This window comes from Salvelinus fontinalis, chromosome 10 (assembly GCF_029448725.1).
Source record: "Salvelinus fontinalis isolate EN_2023a chromosome 10, ASM2944872v1, whole genome shotgun sequence".
Classification (NCBI taxonomy): domain Eukaryota; kingdom Metazoa; phylum Chordata; class Actinopteri; order Salmoniformes; family Salmonidae; genus Salvelinus; species Salvelinus fontinalis.
Genome location: NC_074674.1, coordinates 11,752,960 through 11,772,573, shown reverse-complemented (window position 1 = coordinate 11,772,573; position 19,614 = coordinate 11,752,960). Strand labels below are relative to the sequence as shown.

The following is a 19,614-nucleotide window of genomic DNA, read 5'->3' as shown; positions in this document are numbered from 1 at the left end:
TCCAGCATGACAATGCCACCAGCCATACTGCTTGTTCTGTGTGTGATTTCCTGCGAGACAGGAATGTCAGTGTTCTGCCATGGCCAGCGAAGAGCCCGGATCTCAATCCCATTGAGCCCGTCTGGGACCTGTTGGATCGGAGGGTGAGGGCTAGGGCCATTCCCCCCAGAACTGTCCGGAAACTTGCAGGTGCCTTGGTGGAAGAGTGGGGTAACATCTCACAGCAAGAACTGGCAAATCTGGTGCAGTCCATGAGGAGGAGATGCACTGCATTACTTAATGGAGCTGGTGGCCACACCAGATACTCACTGTTACTTTTGATTTTGACCCCCTTTGTTCAGGGACACATTATTCCATTTCTGTTAGTCACATGTCTGTGGAACTTGTTCAGTTTATGTCTCAGTTGTTGAATCTTATGTTCATACAAATATTTACACATGTTAAGTTTGCTGAAAATAAACGCAGTTGACAGTGAGAGCTGAGTTTACTACCTCAACTAACCGGTACCCCCGCACATTGACTCTGTACCGGCACGCCCCTGTATATATATATATATTTTTTTTTTCTGCTCCTCTTTAATTACTTGTTACTTTTATCTCTTATTCTTATCTGTAATTTTGAAACTGCACTGTCGATTAGGGGCTCGTAAGTAAGAATTTCACTAAGGTCTACACCTGTTGTATTCGGCGCATGTGACTAATAAAATGTTATTTTATTTGATTTTGACATGCACTGAATACAACCAATGTAGACTTTACCGTGTACTGGGCCGCATGCACTACCCTCTGTAGCACTTTGCGGTCGGATGCCAAGCAGTTGCCATACCTTGCCATATTCTTGATACACACAGGAAACTGTTGAGTGTGAAAAACCCAGCAGCATTGGAGTTCTTGACACAAACCGGTGCCATACCCTGTTCAAAGGCTCTTAAATATTTTGTCTTGCCCTTTCACCTTCTGAATGGCACACAAACTATGTCTCAATTGTCTCCTCCCCTTCATCTATACTGATTGAAGTGGATGTAACAAGTGACATCAATAAGGGATCATAGCTTTCACTAGATTCACCTGGTTAGTCTGTATTTAAAGTTTCCATTTTTTATGTCAAATGCACATGTACAGTGAAATGCCTTTCTTGCAAACTCAAAGCCCAACAATGCAATAATCTATAACAATGTATTACTAGGAAAAAAATGAGAAATAAGAATAAGAAATATGAAATACACAATAAAGTATTTACAGTAAGTAAGCATACTATATACAGCAAATATTGAAAAAGTCCGTTCCAATACCATATCTACATGTGCAAGGATACTGGAGTGATGAAGGTAGATATGTATAGGGGTAAGGTGACTAGGCAACAGGATATAAGATAAACAGAGTAGCAGCAGCTTGCATGTGCGTGGGTGTGTGGGTGTGTAGAGTCAGTGTAAATGTGTGTGCATATTATTTGTGAGTGAGCAATTTATGGAGTGAGTGTGTGTTGGAGTGACAGTGTGTGTGTGAGTGTGCATAGAGACAGTGCAAATACTGAAATAAAAGGTCAATAAAGATACAAGGTCAAGTCCGTGTAGCAATGTCATGGAAAGAGCAGGTGTTCTTAATGTTTTGTATACTCAGTGTACATATTGGTTTACAGAGAGAAAACTATTCCAGGTGTCGAAGTAAAAGTTGGGGTTGGGATTACTCACTACGGTCTGTAGAATCTATATATGGTGTTATTTCATTATAGCCTATATAGTAATGATTTAACAACAATATAATGGAATAAAATAGAATCAATTAGGGAAGGGAGTTGGTCACAGAGGTCTGGTGTTGGTGGAGGGACTTGTAAAGGGTGGACCTAGTGCTATGGTGGGAGTTGTCTGTGGTGATAGAGTTAACTGTGGTGTTGACCTACTAATAAATGCATAGAACACAATAATTTCACACAACCGCTGATAAATGAAAAATAATGCTGCTGAACAACCAAATCTGAAGCATAAATTGGATGGGAGTGGCGGGAATAATGGGGATAAATCATGCTATTTTAATGACAATACATTCCGTTATGCAGCATAACGAACATTTTTATTTCCAATTTTGGGAGGAAGTTGACAAAACTTTGCAATGGCCAATTGGAAAACCCATTGTCACTAAACGTAGTGTCCAAAATCTTATGAATATGAGGGACAAGAATAGAGATAACATTCAAAGTCTTGTTAATCAGCTTGAGGAACAGGTTGAGTTAACCAGCCCCCAACCCATATGCAATGGGATGGGAGATGAGGATGACACCACAAACTTAAATCAGTGCAACACAGTCAATAAACAAATGTAAACAAATTCACCAATCAAAGACAGAGTGGGTAGGGGAAATGCAGTGAAACGTAAATGGTGAGGAATGGGTCACACAGCCCAAGAAACCCGAAACACTCTTTCCTTTCTGTAAATGACCAAATAACATTGAACAAGCAATGCTAGCATGTGATATCTGTGCAAAATGGTATCACTTTCATTGTGTTGGCCTATCTCCAGATAGTCAAACGGATGTAGAATATGCTATGTTTCTATGCAACGCAGAATTATGTTGAGTTCAAGTACAGCCATTGCAAAACTGATTTAGTCTTAAAAGAGGACTTTGACACATTGATACAGTACATTCTACTGCTAGTGACAACATGGTTAAATGAAACAAAATGGTACAAACAGAGAATGTAAATGAGGCTCAGGTACAAAACCTATTGCCTGTGGAGTGTTTAAATGAGGGAATGTCAACTGCTCAGAGAAGACCTTCAGACTGCCAACTTAATTTGATAAACGTACAAAAAAAAAAAATTCTTCTTTAAAAAAAAAAATGTTAGCCCCTTTTCTCCCCAATTTTCGTGGTATCCAATCGCTAGTAATTACTATCTTGTCTCATCGCTACAACTCCCGTACGGGCTCGGGAGAGACGAAGGTCGAAAGCCATGCGTCCTCCGAAGCACAACCCACCAAGCCGCACTGCTTCTTAACACAGCGCGCCTCCAACCCGGAAGCCAGCCGCACCAATGTGTCGGAGGAAGTGTCGATGGTGCAGCCCAATCAAATCTCAGACACCCAAGATATTGGGAATTAATACTACCACTTAGAGACAGAAAGTTGTGTGTAGAGGTTTATCAGACGAGGAATTCGTAATCTCTATGAAAACTGAATCAGATGAACAGCATGTAACTGGAGAGGTTGACATCAAAATTCGCAAGGATACACTGAAGTGTGTTTAGTCAGATGAGGCAATTAGGGCGTTTACGTTGTCTCATGACGAATGGGAGAGGGTCCATTCAGAAAGAAGTGGTAGATATTTAAAAAACGTTCTCATGGGTCGGCCTATTTGCACCTCCGAGAAGAGGGGTCCAGAAAAGTTGGATCCACAGCCTCTGCCTTTTAGAAAACAGGTAGCAGTTGTGGTGTTTATGTGTGCTTGTTCTCTGATGCAGTCTTTTTATTTTTAGTTTACCGTTATTTAACCAGGTAGGCTAGTTGAGAACAAGTTCTCATTTACAACTGCGACCTGGCCAAGATAAAGCAAAGCAGTGCGACACAAACAACAACACAGAGTTGCACATGGAATAAACAAACATACAGTCAATAATACAATATAAGAAAAAAGTAAATATACAATGTGTGCAAATGAGGTAGGATAAGGGAGGTAAAGGCCATAGTGGTGAAATAATTACAAATATAGCAATTAAACACTGGAGTGATAGATGTGCAGAAGATGAGTGTGCAAGTAGAGATACTGGGGTGCAATAACAGTATGGGGATGAGGTAGTTGGATGGGCTATTTACAGATGATCTATGTACAGGTGCAGTGATCTGTGAGCTGCTCTGACAGCTGGTGCTTAAAGCTAGTGAGGGAGATATGAGTCTCCAGCTTTAGTGATTTTTGCAGTTCGTTCCAGCTCATTGGCAGCAGAGAACTGGAAGGAAAGGCGGCCGAAGGAGGAATTGGCTTTGGGGGTGACCAGTGAAATAGACCTGCTGGAGAGCGTGCTACGGGTGGGTGCTGCTATGGTGACCAGTGCGCTGAGATAAATAAAATAAAATAAAATGTATTTATATAGCCCTTCTTACATCAGCTGATATCTCAAAGTGCTGTACAGAAACCCAGCCTAAAACCCCAAACAGCAAGCAATGCAGATGTAGAAGCACGGTGGCTAGCAAAAACTCCCTAGAAAGGCCAAAACCTAGGAAGAAACCTAGAGAGGAAACAGGCTATGAGGGGTGGCCATAAAGCGGGGCTTTACCTAGCAAAGACTTACAGATGACCTGGTGGGTTTGGCGTCGAATATGAAGCGAGGGCCAACCAACGAGAGCATACAGGTCGCAGTGGTGGGTAGTATATGGGGTTTTGGTGACAAAACGGGTGGCACTGTGATAGACTGCATCCAATTTGCTGAGTAGAGTGTTGGTGGCTATTTTGTAAATGACATCGCCAAAGTCAAGGATTGGCAGGATAATCAGTTTTACGAGGGTATGTTTGGCAGCATGAGTGAAGGATGCTTTGTTGCGAAATAGGAAGCCGATTCTAGATTTAATTTTGGATTGGAGATGCTTAATGTGAGTCTGGAAGGAGAGTTTACAGTCTAACCAGACACCTAGGTATTTGTAGTTGTCCACATATTTTAAGTCAGAACCACCCAGAGTAGTGATGCTAGACGGGCGGGCAGGTGCGGGCAGCGATCGGTTGAAGAGCATGCATTTAGTTTTACTTGCATTTAAGTGCAGTTGGACGCCACGGAAGGAGAGTTGTATGGCATTGAAGCTCGCCTGGAGGTTAGTTAACACAGTGTCCAAAGAAGGACCAGAAGTGTACAGAATGGTGTCGTCTGCGTAGAGGTGGATCAGAGAATCACCAGCAGCAAGAGCGACATCATTGAAGTATACAGAGAAAAGAGTTGGCCCGAGATTTGAACCCTGTGGCTCCCCCATAGAGACTGCCAGAGGTCCGGACAACAGGCAAACTGATTTGACATACTGAACTCTGAGAAGTAGTTAGTGAACCAGGCGAGGCAGTCATTTGAGAAAGCAAGGCTGTTGAGTCTGCCAATAAGAATGTGGTCATTGACAGAGTCGAAAGCCTTGGCCAGGTCGATGAATACAGCTGCACAGTATTGTCTCTTGTCGATGGTGGTTATGATATCGTTTAGGACCTTGAGCGTGGCTGAGGTGCACCCATGACCACCTCGGAAACCAGATTGCATCGCGGAGAAGGTATGGTGGGATTCGAAATGGTCAGTGATCTGTTTGTTAACTTGACTTTCAAAGACCTTAGAAAGGCAGGGTAGGATAGATATAGGTCTGTAGCAGTTTGAGTCTAGAGTGTCTCCCCCTTTGAAGAGGGGGATGACCGCGGCATCTTTCCATTCTTTGGGGATCTCAGACGATATGAAAGAGAGGATGAACAGGCTAGTAATAGGGGTTGCAACAATTTCGGCGGATAATTTTAGAAAGAGAGGGTCCAGATTGTCTAGCCAGGCTGATTTGTAGGGGTCCAGATTTTGCAGTTCTTTCAGAACATCAGCTATCTGGATATGGGTGAAGGAGAAATGGGGGAAGCTTGGGCAAGTTGCTGTGGGGGGTGCAGGGCTGTTGACCGGGGTAGGTGTAGCCAGGTGGAAAACATGGTCAGCCGTAGAAAATTGCTTATTGAAATTCTCAATTATCGCGGATTTATCGGTGGTGACAGTGTTTCCTAGTCTCAGTGCAGTGGGCAGCTGGGAGGAGGTGCTCTTATTCTTCATGGACTTTACAGTATCCCAGAACTTTTTGAAGCTTGTGCTACAGGATGCAAATTTCTGTTTGAAAAAGCTAGCCATTGCTTTCCTAACTGCCTGTGTATATTGGTTCCTAACTTCCCTAAAAAGTTGTATATCACGGGGGCTATTCGATGCTAATGCAGTACGCCACAGGATGTTTTTGTGCTGGTCAAGGGCAGTCAGGTCTGGAGTGAACCAAGGGCTATATCTGTTACTGGATTACATTTTTTGAATGGGGCATGCTTATTTAAAATTGTGAGGAAAGCACTTTTAAAGAATAACCAGGCATCCTCTACTGACGGAATGAGGCCAATATCCTTCCTGTCGATTAGAAAGGCCTGCTCGCTGAAGTGTTTTAGGGAGCGTTTGACAGTGATGAGGGGTGGTCATTTGACCGCAGACCCATTACGGTCGCAGGCAATGAGGCAGTGATCGCTGAGATCCTGGTTGAAGACAGCAGAGGTGTATTTGGAGGGCAGGTTGGTTAAGATGATATCTATGAGGGTGCCAGTGTTTACGGATTTGGGGTTGTACCTGGTAGGTTCATTGATAATTTGTGTGAGATTGAGGGCATCTAGCTTAGATTGTAGGACAGCCGGGGTGTTAAGCATGTCCCAGTTTAGGTCACTTAACAGCACAAGCTCTGAAAATAGACGGGGGGCAATCAATTCACATATGCTGTCCAGGGCACAGCTGGTGGCAGAAGGTGGTCTATAGCAAGCGGTAAAGGTGAGAGACTTGTTTCTGGAAAGGTGGATTTTTAAAAGTAGAAGCTCAAATTGTTTGGGCACAGACCTGGATAGTAATACAGAACTCTGCAGGCTATCTCTACAGTTGATTGCAACTCCGCCCCCTTTGGTAGTTCTATCTTGTCCGAAAATGTTATAGTTAGGGATGGAAATTTCTGGGTTTTTGGTGATCTTCCTAAGCCAGGATTCAGACACGGCTAGGACATCCGGATTGGCAGAGTGTGCTAAGGCAGTGAATAAAACAAACTTAGGGAGGGGGCTTCTAATGTTAACGTGCATTAAACCAAGACTTTTACGGTTACAGAAGTCAACAAATGAGAGTGCCTGGCGAGTGGGAGTGGAGCTAGGCACTACAGGGCCTGGATTAACCTCTACATCACCAGAGGAACAGGGGAGGAGTAGGATAAGGGTACGGTTAAAGGCTATAAGAACTGGTCGTCTAGTACGTTCGGAACAGAGAGTAAAAGGAGCAGGTTTCTGGGCACGGTAGAATAGATTCAAGGCATAATGTACAGACAAAGGTACGGTATGATGGGAATACAGTTGAAGTAAACCTATGCATTGAGTGACGATGAAAGAGATATTGTCTCTAGAAACATAATTTAAACCAGGTGAGGTCACTGCATGTGTGGGAGGTGGAACTAAAGGGTTATCTAAGGCGTATTTAGCAGGGCTAGATGCGCTACAGTGAAATAAGGCAATAATTACTAACCAAAACAGCAATGGACAAGGCATATTGACATTAGGGAGAGGCATGCGTGGCCGAGTGATCATAGGGGTCCAGTGAGTGGCTCAGGCGGGCCGGAGACACGGTGATTCAGGCAGCTAGCGGGCCGGGGATAGAAAGCTAGCAGAAAGGCCTTAGAGGGACGTCGCGATGGAAGAGGTCAGTAGTAGCCCCCTCGTGCTGTAACGTCGGCAGACCAGTCGTTGTGGATCAGCTGTGCTCCGTGTGGTGAAAGGGTCCAGGCCAATTGAAAAAAATAGATATAGTGGCCAAAGAATTTGTGCGATGGGCCTCTTAAGCTAATGCTCTAGACAGCTAGCGGGCCGCGGCCAGCAGGCTAGCAGATGGGCATTCAGGGGACGTTGCAACGGAGGAGCCAGTTGAAAAAACCCTCGGTCGAATTACGTCGGTGGTTCAGTCATGATGGGTCGGTGGGGGGTCCAGTCCAATTGGCAAAATGGGTATTGTAGCCCAAGGAGTGGCTGATGGACCTCTTCGGGTAGCCGGGAGATGGGCCTCGCAAAGGCTAGCTCCAGGCTAATTGGTTCTTGCTTCGGCACTGAGACATTAGCCAGGAGTGGCCACTCGGATAGCAGCTAGCTAGCTGCAATGATCCAGGTGAAAAGGTTGAGGTTGCGGTAGGAATCCGGAGATATGGAGAAAAATCAGCCGATTTGCTCTGGTTTGAGTCGCGCTGTGCAAACTGGCGAGAGTTGTCCGGGCTAAAGATGACCACTAGCAGTGGCTAGCTGACTACTAGCTTGTTAGCTGGCTAGCTTCTGTTGGAGGTTCCGGTTCAAAGTAAATAAAATAGCAGATCCATACCACATTGGGTGAGACGAATTGCAGGAGAGTATGTTGAAGTTGGGGTTAAGAAAAATACATGCGAAGAAAAAAGATATATACACGATTTATACATGGGACACGACTGTCACGGTCGTCGTTGAAGGAAGAACTGGACCAAAGCGCAGCGTGGTAAGCGTACATGACTTTTTATTTCAAAATGTCACCAACAAAACAACAAACGAAAAACAACCTACCGTGAAGCTTAAGGGCTATAGCGCCACAAACAAAGACAACTACCCACAACGAAAGGAGGGAAAAAGGGCTACCTAAGTATGGTTCCCAATCAGAGACAACGATAGACAGCTGTCCCTGATTGAGAACCATACCCGGCCAAAACATAGAAACACAAAATCTTAGAAAACAAAACATAGAATGCCCACCCCAAATCACACCCTGACCAAACCAAATAGAGACTTAAAAAGGCTCTCTACGCCTCCCGGGTGGCGCAGTGGTCTAGGGCACTGCATCGCAGTGCTAACTGCGCCACCAGAGTCTCTGGGTTCGCCCCCAGGCTCTGTCGCAGCCGGCCGCGACCGGGAGGTCCGTGGGGCGACGCACAATTGGGCTAGCGTCGTCCGGGATAGGGAGGGTTTGGCCGGTAGGGATTTCCTTGTCTCATCGCGCTCCAGCGACTCCTGTGGCGGGCTGGGCGCAGTGCGCGCTAACCAAGGGGGCCAGGTGCACGGTGTTTCCTCCTACACATTGTTGTGGCTGGCTTCCGGGTTGGAGGCGCGCTGTGTTAAAGAAGCAGTGCGGCTTGGTTGGGTTGTGCCTCGGAGGACGCATGGCTTTCGAACCTTCGTCTCTCCCGAGCCCGTACGGTAGTTGTAGCGATGAGACAAGATAGTAATTACTAGCGATTGGATACCACGAAAATTGGGGAGAAAAGGGGTTAAAATTAAAATTACAATGGCATGCAAGACTATGTTTGACATGAGTTATCAAAGAGGAAATTACTTAGTTGAAAGAAGTTAAGGTTTTAAGCTTGAATGATACAGCAGATTGATGAAATTAGGCTATATGCTTAATAGTTAAATTATATTTAAATAAACAGCGCCAGTCAAAGGTTTGGACACACCTACTCATTCAAGGATTCTTCTTTATTTTTACTATTTTCTACATTGTAGAATAATAGTGAAGACATCAAAACTATGAAATAACACATATGGAATCCTGTAGTAACCAAAAAAGTGTTAAACAAATCAAAATGTATTTCAGAATTTAGATTCTTCAAAGTAGCCACACTTTGCCTTGATGACCACTTTGCACACTCTTGCACACTCTTGCACACTCTTGACTCTCCTTGGTCAAATAGCCCTTACACAGCCTGGAGGTGTGTTTGGGTCATTGTCCTGTTGAAAAACAAATGATAGTCCCACTAAGTGCAAACCAAATGGGATGGCGTATCACTGCAGAATGCTGTGGCGGCCATGCTGGTTAAGTGTGCCTTGAATTCTAAATAACTCACCAACAGTGTCACCAGCAAAGCACCCCCACACCATCACACCTACTCCTGCTTCACGGTAGGAACAACACATCCGGAGATCATCCGTTCACCTACTCTGTGTCTCACAAAGACACAGCGGTTGGAACCAAAAATCTAAAATTTGGACTCATCGGACCAAAGTACAGATTTCCACCGGTCTAATGTCCATTAATCGTGTTTCTTGACCCAAGCCAGTCTCTTCTTATTATTGGTGTCCTTTAGTAGTGGTTTCTTTCTTTGCAGCAATTTGACCAGGCCTAATTCACGCAGTCTTGTCTTAACAGTTGATGTTGAGATGTGTCTGTTACTTGAACTCTGTAACATTTATTTGGGCTGCAATTTCTGAGGCTGGTAACTGTAATGAACTTATCCTCTGCAGCAGAGGAAACTCTGGGTCTTCCTTTCCTTTTGTGGTCCTCATGAGAGCCAGTTTCATCATAGTGCTTCATGGTTTTTGGGACTCACTTGAAGACACTTTTAAAGTTCTTGAAATTTTCCGGATTGACTGACTTTCATGTCTTAAAGCAGTGGTCGCCAACCAGTCGATCGCGATCGTCAAGGCATTCCTAGTCGATCACCAAATATTTCTGTAGAAAAGCCAACGAACGATAAAGCTTTACGCTCCTTTTTTAAAATCGCGTTGAGCTGTTGCCGGTAGGTGCACTTGATTCAAAAGTCCTGCGCACCGGGTAAGCAAAGTGTTCTCATGAAACAAACTCCGCCTACCCTGCAGACAAGGCAAATCTGTGACTAAATCGAGAGCACCTACTGCGCTGCCCAATCGGATAGCTCAAATCACCGTGGCTACAGAGCTTCGATGACCCTGGCCACAGCCAAGTTTAATAGGCTACGTAAGATTGAATGACTTTTAAAACCATGACCACAGAGTGACTGTCAACGAATACAGCAAATAGATGCTGTTATTATGAGTGAGTTCATGTTTATATTCAGCACTCACTGTTTGTATTCAACACTATTACAAAACGTGCTTCTTCGTAACGTTACTTCTGCTCGGGCTGATGCTGCAATGAATGAGTAGCCAAGTATCGATAGCCCTGCGTTTTTTATTATTATTAGCAGCTCGTCGTGTCGATTTTAATATGAAGGAATATTTAACTTTATCTGGTCATAGGAACAACATGAATTTGTGCATGAGGCAGATGCTCGAGTTTCGCCGTCAGGTGGAAGACGGTGTCCCCTCTCTGGTCAGTCTTACCGGAGAAAAGGAAGGAGAGAGCAGGGACCGTGAGAGGCGGTTGGGAAAAATTGTTTTGAACGGTCATCCAACTCGGAATTCCAAGTCGGAAACTGGCATCTTCTAGAGCTCCGACTTTTCGACCTGAAGATCACTGACGTCGTCAATTGACCTCGTTGACCATCAGATGCAGGTACCATCAGTCCAGTAAAATAAAAATGCTAATTATTTAAATTCATTCTCCACAGTGTCGCAAAGTACTAAACCAACTGATCTATTTAGTTATCAAAGCTCGAGTTTTGAAATATGATATGGTCTGATTAACAATATTGGCAGGCCAATCATATAGCCAATATGCTGTGATAATGTACTGGCCAAACCTCATTCCTACAAAACTGTTTGTGTGAGGGTAATTCATGTAAAAAAAAAAATCTGAGCAGTAGATCTCAGCTTGCTTTTTGACTGATCTTAACTCAGAAAAGGTTGGTGACCACTGTCTTAAAGTAATGATGGATTGTCATTTCTTTTTGTTTATTTGCGCTGTTCTTGCCATAATATGGACTTGGTCTTTTACCAAATAGGGCTATCTTCTGTATACAACCCCCACCTTGTCACAACACAACTGATTAGCTCAAATGCATTAAGAAGGAAAGAAATTCCATAAATACATTTTTAACAAGGCACACCTGTTAATTGAAATGTATTCCAAGTGACTACCTCATGAAGCTGGTTGAGAGAATGCCAAGAGTTTGCAAAGCTGTCATTAAGGCAAAGGGTGTCTACTTTGAAGAATCTTAAATGATTCCATGTGTTATTTCATAGTTTTGATGTCTTCACTATTATTCTACAATGTAGAAAATAGTAAAAAAATAAAGAAAAACCCTTGAATGAGTAGGTGTGTCCAAACTTTTGACTGGTACTGTAAATGTGTTATTCATTTAATGTAGTGGTGGGCACCAATATTGATCATTTGATATGATATCGATACCGTTTGATATTGATACGAGCAAGGTATATTGTGGTTTTGGTTTATTCTTCCCGTTAACCTACACTATTCTGTAAAAAAGCTTACATTGAATTCTGATTTGCTACTAATAAACACTGACAACAAAAATATTGTGTTGTTGTTATTTTTATGCTGATTATTAATAATTATAATAATAATAATTAAAGATTAACCCCGAAAAGATATTTGAGGAACCATTAAAGGGGGTTCTTTGAAGAACTTATAGAGGTTCCCCAACACACTCTAAAAAATCAAAGGTTCCTGGAGTATCCATTAGGGGTTCTTCAAATTGAAACTGCAGGGGAACCCCTATAAATTCTTTGAAGAACCCCTTTTAATGCATCCACGATAACACAGCAACGTGACAAGTACAAGAACAAAGCGAGAAAAGACAAAGCTACGGCATTGGCCGTGCAGCATTTAGAGTGATACTGCCTCTGTAGAAGGCAGGGCATTTATACTACTTTCGCTTGGCGGAGCAACGCAGAGCTGTTGTTAAGGGAGTTGTCAAGGAAGTGAGTTTGTGTTTATACATGACCTCCCGCCCCCACCTACCGTCAACCAATCATGTCAATGCGGAGCCATACCGAGTCCTCCGCATTATGACATAATTTGAGAGGCGCTCGGCGATACTGTTCAGGGCTTGATTTGGCCTCTGCATGCCCCCGTAGGCTCCGCAATTGCATCACATTTTCAGATCAAGAATAAATGATCCTTAATAAGAGACATCGGAGTTACCGTAATCTCGGCAATCCAGAAGAACCAAATGCTGTGTGACCTCAGCTACTTGATTTGGGTCTGAAACTGGAGGATGTGATGTTGGGACTAGTGTGTGGCAAGAAAAGGGTAGTTATTTTATGCCAGGTGATTTGTAGTTGACTGCTATGCAGTCGATGTTGAACAGGTCCACAGTCTTATGACAAGCGTCTGTCATACTGAAAATATTTATTCAATTCCATGCATAACAAATACCATGCAAAGTACTCTTCTATACAATAGTAGTCAGATTTTTTTGGACAATATTTCATAAATGATCAATTTCTTTGCCTTTTTATCAATATTCAAGTGGATGATGATACTACAAGAGTGTAGGCTATAACCAGAAAGAAAGACATATTCTTGATGAAATTGCTTTATTGCAACTCAATACACATTCAAGGTATATAAAATGGCCATTACAAATATATATCTCCTATTTCATAATTAAAGCAGAAATATTTAAATTATTGACAAGAGCACAACTCCTTCACTGTTGATTCTTCTCATGGGTATCACATTTTAGACAAATACTGACACAAATAAACAGCAAACAACCCAAACGAAATAATTGGATTCATTGATATGGCTTTGTTTAGCAGACAGCACCAATCAGTAGCCTGGGTACCAGTCTGTTTGTGCCATCATGCCACTCCTTGTCATTCCAAACAGGAGTTGACATGATAGCGCAAACAGATCTGGGACTAGGCTAACCAATCATAGCACCATTGGAACAATTCCCGTAATATGATAAGATGAAAAATAGACAAGATAACACTAATATGATAAGTCCCAGATCTGTTGGACAGCTATGTTTTGGTAGATTACATTTTTTAGGTGGTGGCTACATGCTGTTGTACAGTAAGGTACAGAATGATACAGTATGCCGAGACATCATTAACAGTAGAACTGAAAACATAATGAAGTCAGAAGGACGTGAACAACTATAGGACAACTGTAATTAATGCAGACAAGCCTGAAGTAAAGTCTGTGTAAACTATTGATGTCTTATATTGTAACCTTATTGATATTGTATAATTGGAACCATATTGATATAATGTATAATTGGAACATATACACCCACAAAATCAACATTGAATATAGATGAAAAGAGCACTGAGTATAGACCTGGATAATGATGTGTGTGATCAGAGAGAATCTTTAGGGAAGACTTCCCTCAAATGGGGTGTGTGTATTTGTGTGTGTGTGTGTGTATGTGCGCATGCGTGCATAATTGTAGGTGTGTGTTTTCTGAGAGAATCTTTGGGGAGAGTCCCCTCAGATGGGAGAAGGGGCCCGCAGAGTGCTGGTGAGGGCGGAGTCTCCGAACACGTTGGCATAAGAGGCTTTGAGGAACTGGACGTAGTTCTGCAGACTCCTGTTGGTGCTGTCCGACTGCTCCAGACGATCCTTCACATCCTGAAGACGGGACTGGTACCGCCGCTCCGCCTGAGGGTGGCGGAGGTGCACACACGCAGACAGATAGACACACACCACAGCAATTCTCTTATTAAAATGAAATATTCTTTGATTTCTAAAGTGTGTGTGCCAAGATGTGTATTGTTATGATTCACTATGTCTTTGACCGCAATAGTTTTAGAGATGATGAGAGATTTATAATCAGAGTTGACGCTAGAGATGTGTATTTCTAAAACACTCTCCCTCACCTCCTCTTTGCTGCGGCGGAGGGTGGTGAGTTCTGTGGTGGTCCTGCTTAGCTGGGTCTCCAGGTCCACCACCTTGGACTGGGTGGAGCGCTCTTTGGTGATCGCACGTTCCCGGGTCTGGGACACCTAATATAATAATAATATATGCCATTTAGCAGACACTTTTATCCAAAGTGACTTACAGTCATGCGTGCATACATTTTATGTATGGGTGGTCCAGGGAATTGATCCCACTATCCAGGAGTTGCAAGCGCCATGCTCTACCAACTGAGCTACAGAGGACCACCTATACACCAGGACCGTGATACTCCATCAGACAGAGCAACTGACTTGTTACAATAACCACAAATCAAAATGGCTGTGCACCCCAGGGAAGAAAATTACAAAGTCAGTGTAAACTAATGTTGGTCTGTGAGTATTCACAATGCTAAAATGTAAAACAACCAAATCACTCAATTCAATACTTGCATCTCAATTTTACAATGTCCATGCAAAAAACAGTAATCATTTTTGCGACTTTTAAATGACCAGTGATTGGTTCAGATTTCTAAACTTTAAATATTGTTGATCATCAGTTATACTAGAGACATGAGGAGTGCCATAGTCTGGTTTTTAAACCAGGAGTTAATGGGTATCTGTAGGAGGAATGTATATGGTGGAGGCATTTAAGCTTGGAATGTACTGAGTGAAGGAAAGACGATCACATCTTGGCAGGCACTGATAAGGGTGGAGAGAAGTGGTTTAGTGAGGAAGGGGGCCGAGGTCAGGTCAGGTCATGTTAAGGGAGAAGGAACAGTTTATTGCCCGCGTCACTTAATTTCCTGCCTAGCAACAAAGATGTAATGTTTAGAGAGAAGGAGGAGATTCCACCCCAAATTGGGGTGTATATATACTACCACTTGTGGAACCATGTATTTGTCTTATGCAGCTGTATGACCCAATGGGGGAATACACTTGGTTTAAGCTTTACTAATCATCCGTGAGTTTTAATAGGTTAATTTAGAACCTAACACCAGTGAACATAATCTGATGCACATATTGATCTCAAGCTGCAATGCTCCCTCCCACCACCTATTCCCCTACCCAGTTATTCCCCAAGTAGCCTATGCCCAGGTGCCCCAGACAGACCTGGCGTCGGGCATCATCCAAGGCCTCCTCCAGCTGGCAGGTCAGGTGCGTGCACTCGCGGGACTTCTCCTCCAGCCGGAGCTGATTGCCATGGATGGTCTCCTCCCGCTTGGCGATCACCCCCACCAGGTCTCTGTTCTGACAAGTGGCCTCCTCTAGCTTCCTGTAAGGGAGAGATGGGATGGGAAAGATGGATGGGCTCTCAAACCCAGGTATGTTCACACATATACACACACCATACAAACACGGTATACATAAACACACACACACACAGGGGGTCACATGTATCTGCCAGGTCACAAACTAACAACGTAGTAAAAGTTGGATAAAAGCGTCGGTATATATTATGTATCATACTACGCACGTACACACACACACACACACTCTCTGTTCAGCGCGTTATGATATTGGCTCTGGATTGGCCGTGACCGTCTGACCTCTCCAGACTCTCCACACGGTGCTGCAGCTGTTTGTTCTCCTCCAACAGGACAGACCTTTTCTGTCTCAGCAGCTCCACCTGGCTGCCCTGCTGCTCCACCTAGACACAAAACATTAACAATTATACTATTATTATCATATTATTAAACTGATAAAGCCACAGTTTGGAAGATGTGCATATCATCACATTGTGTACAGCACACATACACCACCCTCCCCACCACACACAAGCACGTTCCACCCCACACAAACTCCCCCCCCCAACCCCCACACCTTCATGCGCAGGTCAGCCAGGACGGTACTCAGCTCAGTGCTACGTCTCTCCTGGGCGTGTTCTCTGTCCTGAGCTTCTTCCAGTAGGACCTCAGAGCGCCGCAGTGCCTCAGGAAGAGGCTCCAGCTCCGTCAGCCGGCCCAGCAGCTCCCTGCGCACCACCTCCACTTCGCTCTCCAGCTGGTCCCGGACCTCCCGCGCCTCTCGCTCTGCTTGTCCCAGCCTGGCACAGTACTCGTCTGCCTCCGCCCGTGTCTTCACCACCTGGGTGGTGGGTAGCGTTACACAGAAGCACAGAAAACACATGAGGCACGCACGAACAACATACACACACATTGTAATTTATGGACTATAATTCTCCTTTTCATTTAGCCTATTATTGCATGTTTGCTTTCCGCACCTTAAGAGTCTGTATGTGGGTACAGCGTGTGTGCATACCTGTGTGTGTATACCTGTGTGTGTGTGTGTGTGTGTGTGTATTTACCTGGGTCTTGTAGCTGTCCACTAGGCTCTCGTATTGCTTCACAGAGGCTTTGACCTGTTGTACCTCTGACTGGGACAGAGTCAGCTTCTCCTCCACTGCAGACAACATGACCTGAAAGAGGGGAACGTATGCCTGTCAGCCTACAGTACAGAACTGTGTCCAGAATAATCTGACCACAAGTCCATGTTATGATGCAATAAAGCAATCCAATATCTGGTCGGCTAAATCTATGTATATTGAATTACTTTCAAATCTTTGTAAGGTACTAGAACCAGAACCACCTACTATTTGGTACTGGGTACAGACGTAATTCTTGTAAATGACAAAAGACCACATAATTGGATTATTTCCCAGGCACAGATTAAGCCTACTGCATGGTTTAAAAAGTATGCTCAATGAAGAATATCCATTCAAAGTGATTTTTTTTGTCCAACTAAAATTAATCTGTCTGGGAAAACTGGCCTAATAATTCCAAGAGTTAGTCCATTGTCATCACTGACCTTGAGGCTCTGGTTCTCTAGCTTGGCGTGGGTGCCCTCTGTGGTGAGGCTGTGCAGGCGGTCCAGGAGCCCCTCTCTCTCGGCCCGGGCCTTGTCCTCTGTCCCACGGAGTTTCTCTGTCAGGTCTGACACTCGGCTGCACGCACGGGGTATGGTCAGGATTATAAAGGTTTTTAGGTCAGCTGGGCTTTATGTTAGACCATAAATGTACAACTTGACCATATTCATGATTGCTCATGATGCTGTGTTCCCTATTATTCTGAGAAAAACTGAAGCAACTCTCTCACCTGTTGAGGACTGAGACCTCCATATCTAGCTGAGTCTTGTCCTTCATTTCCTGGGCGTGGCGACTACGCCAATTTTCTGCTGCTGATAGGGCCTCAGCCATCTGGTTCTCCTGTGTAGGTAGCAACATCATCCAATAGATGTGAAAAGTATTTAAACCTGGTCCTGGTGAGCTACATGGTACATCTGGCTATTGTTCTAGCCCATTACTAACAAACGTAATTCGACTAAGCATTCAAGAAGTTCTTCATTGGAACATCTTGTTCCTAAGCATTGATGAGATGTTCCATGTCATTTCAGCAAGCCATGACAACCACCATCTCAGATTGTTCTGAAATTGTTTCTGTAGTTAGACTGAACAAAAATATAAATGCAACAATTTCAAAATGTTTACTGAGTTACAGTTCATAAGGTTATCAGTCAATTTAAATAAATGCATTAGTCCCTAATCTATGGATTTCACATGACTGGGCATACAGATATGCATCTGTTGGTCACAGATACTTTAAACAAAAGGTAGGGGTGTGGATCAGAAAACCAGACAGTATCTGGTGTGACCACCATTTGCCTCATGCAGCGCGACACATCTCCTTCGAATAGAGTTGATCAGGCTGTTGATTGTGGAATGTTGTCCCACTCCTCTTCAATGGCTGTGCAAAGTTGCTGGACATTGGCGGGAACTGGAACACGCTGTTCAATCCAGAGCATCCCAAACATGCTCAATGGGTGACATGTCTGAGAATGCAGGCCACTGACGAACAAGGACATTTTCAGTTTCCAGGAATTGTGTACAGATCCTTGTGACATGGGGCTATGCATTATCATGCTGACACATGAGGTAATGGTGGCGGATGAATGGCACGACAATGGGTCTCAGGATCTCGTCACAGTATCTTTGTGCATTTAAATTGCCACTGAAAAATGGCAATTGTGTTCGTCGCCCACACGACGTCTGCCATCTGCCCGGTACAGTTGAAACCGGAATTCATCCGTGAAGAGCACACTTCTCCAGCCTGCCAGTGGCCATCAAAGGTGAGCATTTACCCAGTGAAGTCATTTACAACACCGAACTGCAGTCAGATCAAGACTCTGGTAAGGACGATGAACACGCAGATGAGCTTCCCTGAGATGGTTTCTGACGGTTTTAGCGGAAATTCTTTGGTTGTGCAAACCCACAGTTTCATCAGCTGTCCGGGTGGTTGGTCTCAGACGATCCCGCAGGTGAAGAAGCTAGATGTGGAGGGCCTGGGCTGGCGTGGTTACACGTGGCCTGCGGTAGTGAGGCCGGTTGCACGTACTGCCAAATTCACTAAACGACGTTGGAGGTGGCTTATGGAAGAAAGATTTACATTAAATTCTCTGGCAACAGCTCTGGTGGGCATTTCTTCAGTCAGCATGTCAATTGCACGCTCCCTCAAAACTTGAGACATCTGTGGCATTGTGTTGTGTGACAAAACTGCAGATTTTAGAGTGGCTTTTTATTGTCCCCAGCACAAGGTGCTCCTGTGTAATGATCATGCTGTTTAATCAGCTTCTTTCTATGCCACACCTGTCAGGTGGATGGATTATCTTGGCAAAAAAGAAATGCTCACTACCAGGGATGTAAAAAATAAAATTGTGCACAAAATTTGAAAGAAATAAGCTTTTGGAACATGGGCTCTTTTATTTCAGCTCATGAAACATGGGACCAACACTTTACATGTTGCATTTATATTTTTGTTCAGTGTAAAAACAGATAAGATTAGCATTCCTGCAACATTATTTTGTTTAAATATAATTTGATCCAAGCTAAATTAAGCTAATTGATTTGCATCCAAATTGGCCATATTAATATATAGGATAACATTCAATAAATATAATACCCAACATCCAATTTTGGACCAAAGAAATTGTAAAAAGCCACCCACGGAACCTCCACGCCAATCCAAACCTAACAACGAGTATACAGTATCAGTTCTCTATGTCTGACAAGTAGTATGGAGCTGCGGTTTGGAGTATTGTTTCTTCATCCTATGTAATGAATTCTCAGTTCATTTAGTGATTTCTTTCCTCTGTTCAGTGAAATTAGTCATTCAAGTTGATGTCCCAGCCGACATCCTGATATTACCAGATTCTGACCACTTCATGGTGTTGTTCCTGCCATTAAGTGATAAAAATATATAATCCCCCACCTTCCCCCAAGCATTACAAGCATTTCGCTACAACCGCAATAACATCTTCTAAATATGTGTATGTGACCAATTACATTTGAGTTGATCGGGGGCGGCAGGTAGCCTAGTGATTACAGCGTTGGGCCAG

The 19,614-nt window shown here is 43.7% G+C and overlaps 1 protein-coding gene across 2 annotated transcripts in view; it reads right to left on the bottom strand.

Annotated features, from left to right (window-relative positions):
• Nucleotides 1-12,901: 12,901 nt before the first annotated feature.
• LOC129863622 (outer dense fiber protein 2-like) overlaps nucleotides 12,902-19,614 on the bottom strand; it is a 29,008-nt gene continuing 22,295 nt past the window's right edge. For both annotated transcript variants that reach the window (XM_055935737.1, XM_055935738.1), the window contains exons 12-19: nucleotides 17,319-17,428; nucleotides 17,032-17,167; nucleotides 16,532-16,642; nucleotides 16,048-16,311; nucleotides 15,774-15,874; nucleotides 15,337-15,499; nucleotides 14,209-14,334; nucleotides 12,902-13,990 (exon numbers count right to left, since the gene is read on the bottom strand). In XM_055935737.1, the coding sequence (XP_055791712.1) occupies nucleotides 13,820-13,990; nucleotides 14,209-14,334; nucleotides 15,337-15,499; nucleotides 15,774-15,874; nucleotides 16,048-16,311; nucleotides 16,532-16,642; nucleotides 17,032-17,167; nucleotides 17,319-17,428 (1,182 nt within the window). In that variant the 3' untranslated portion in view covers nucleotides 12,902-13,819. The remainder of the gene's footprint in view (nucleotides 13,991-14,208; nucleotides 14,335-15,336; nucleotides 15,500-15,773; nucleotides 15,875-16,047; nucleotides 16,312-16,531; nucleotides 16,643-17,031; nucleotides 17,168-17,318; nucleotides 17,429-19,614) is intronic.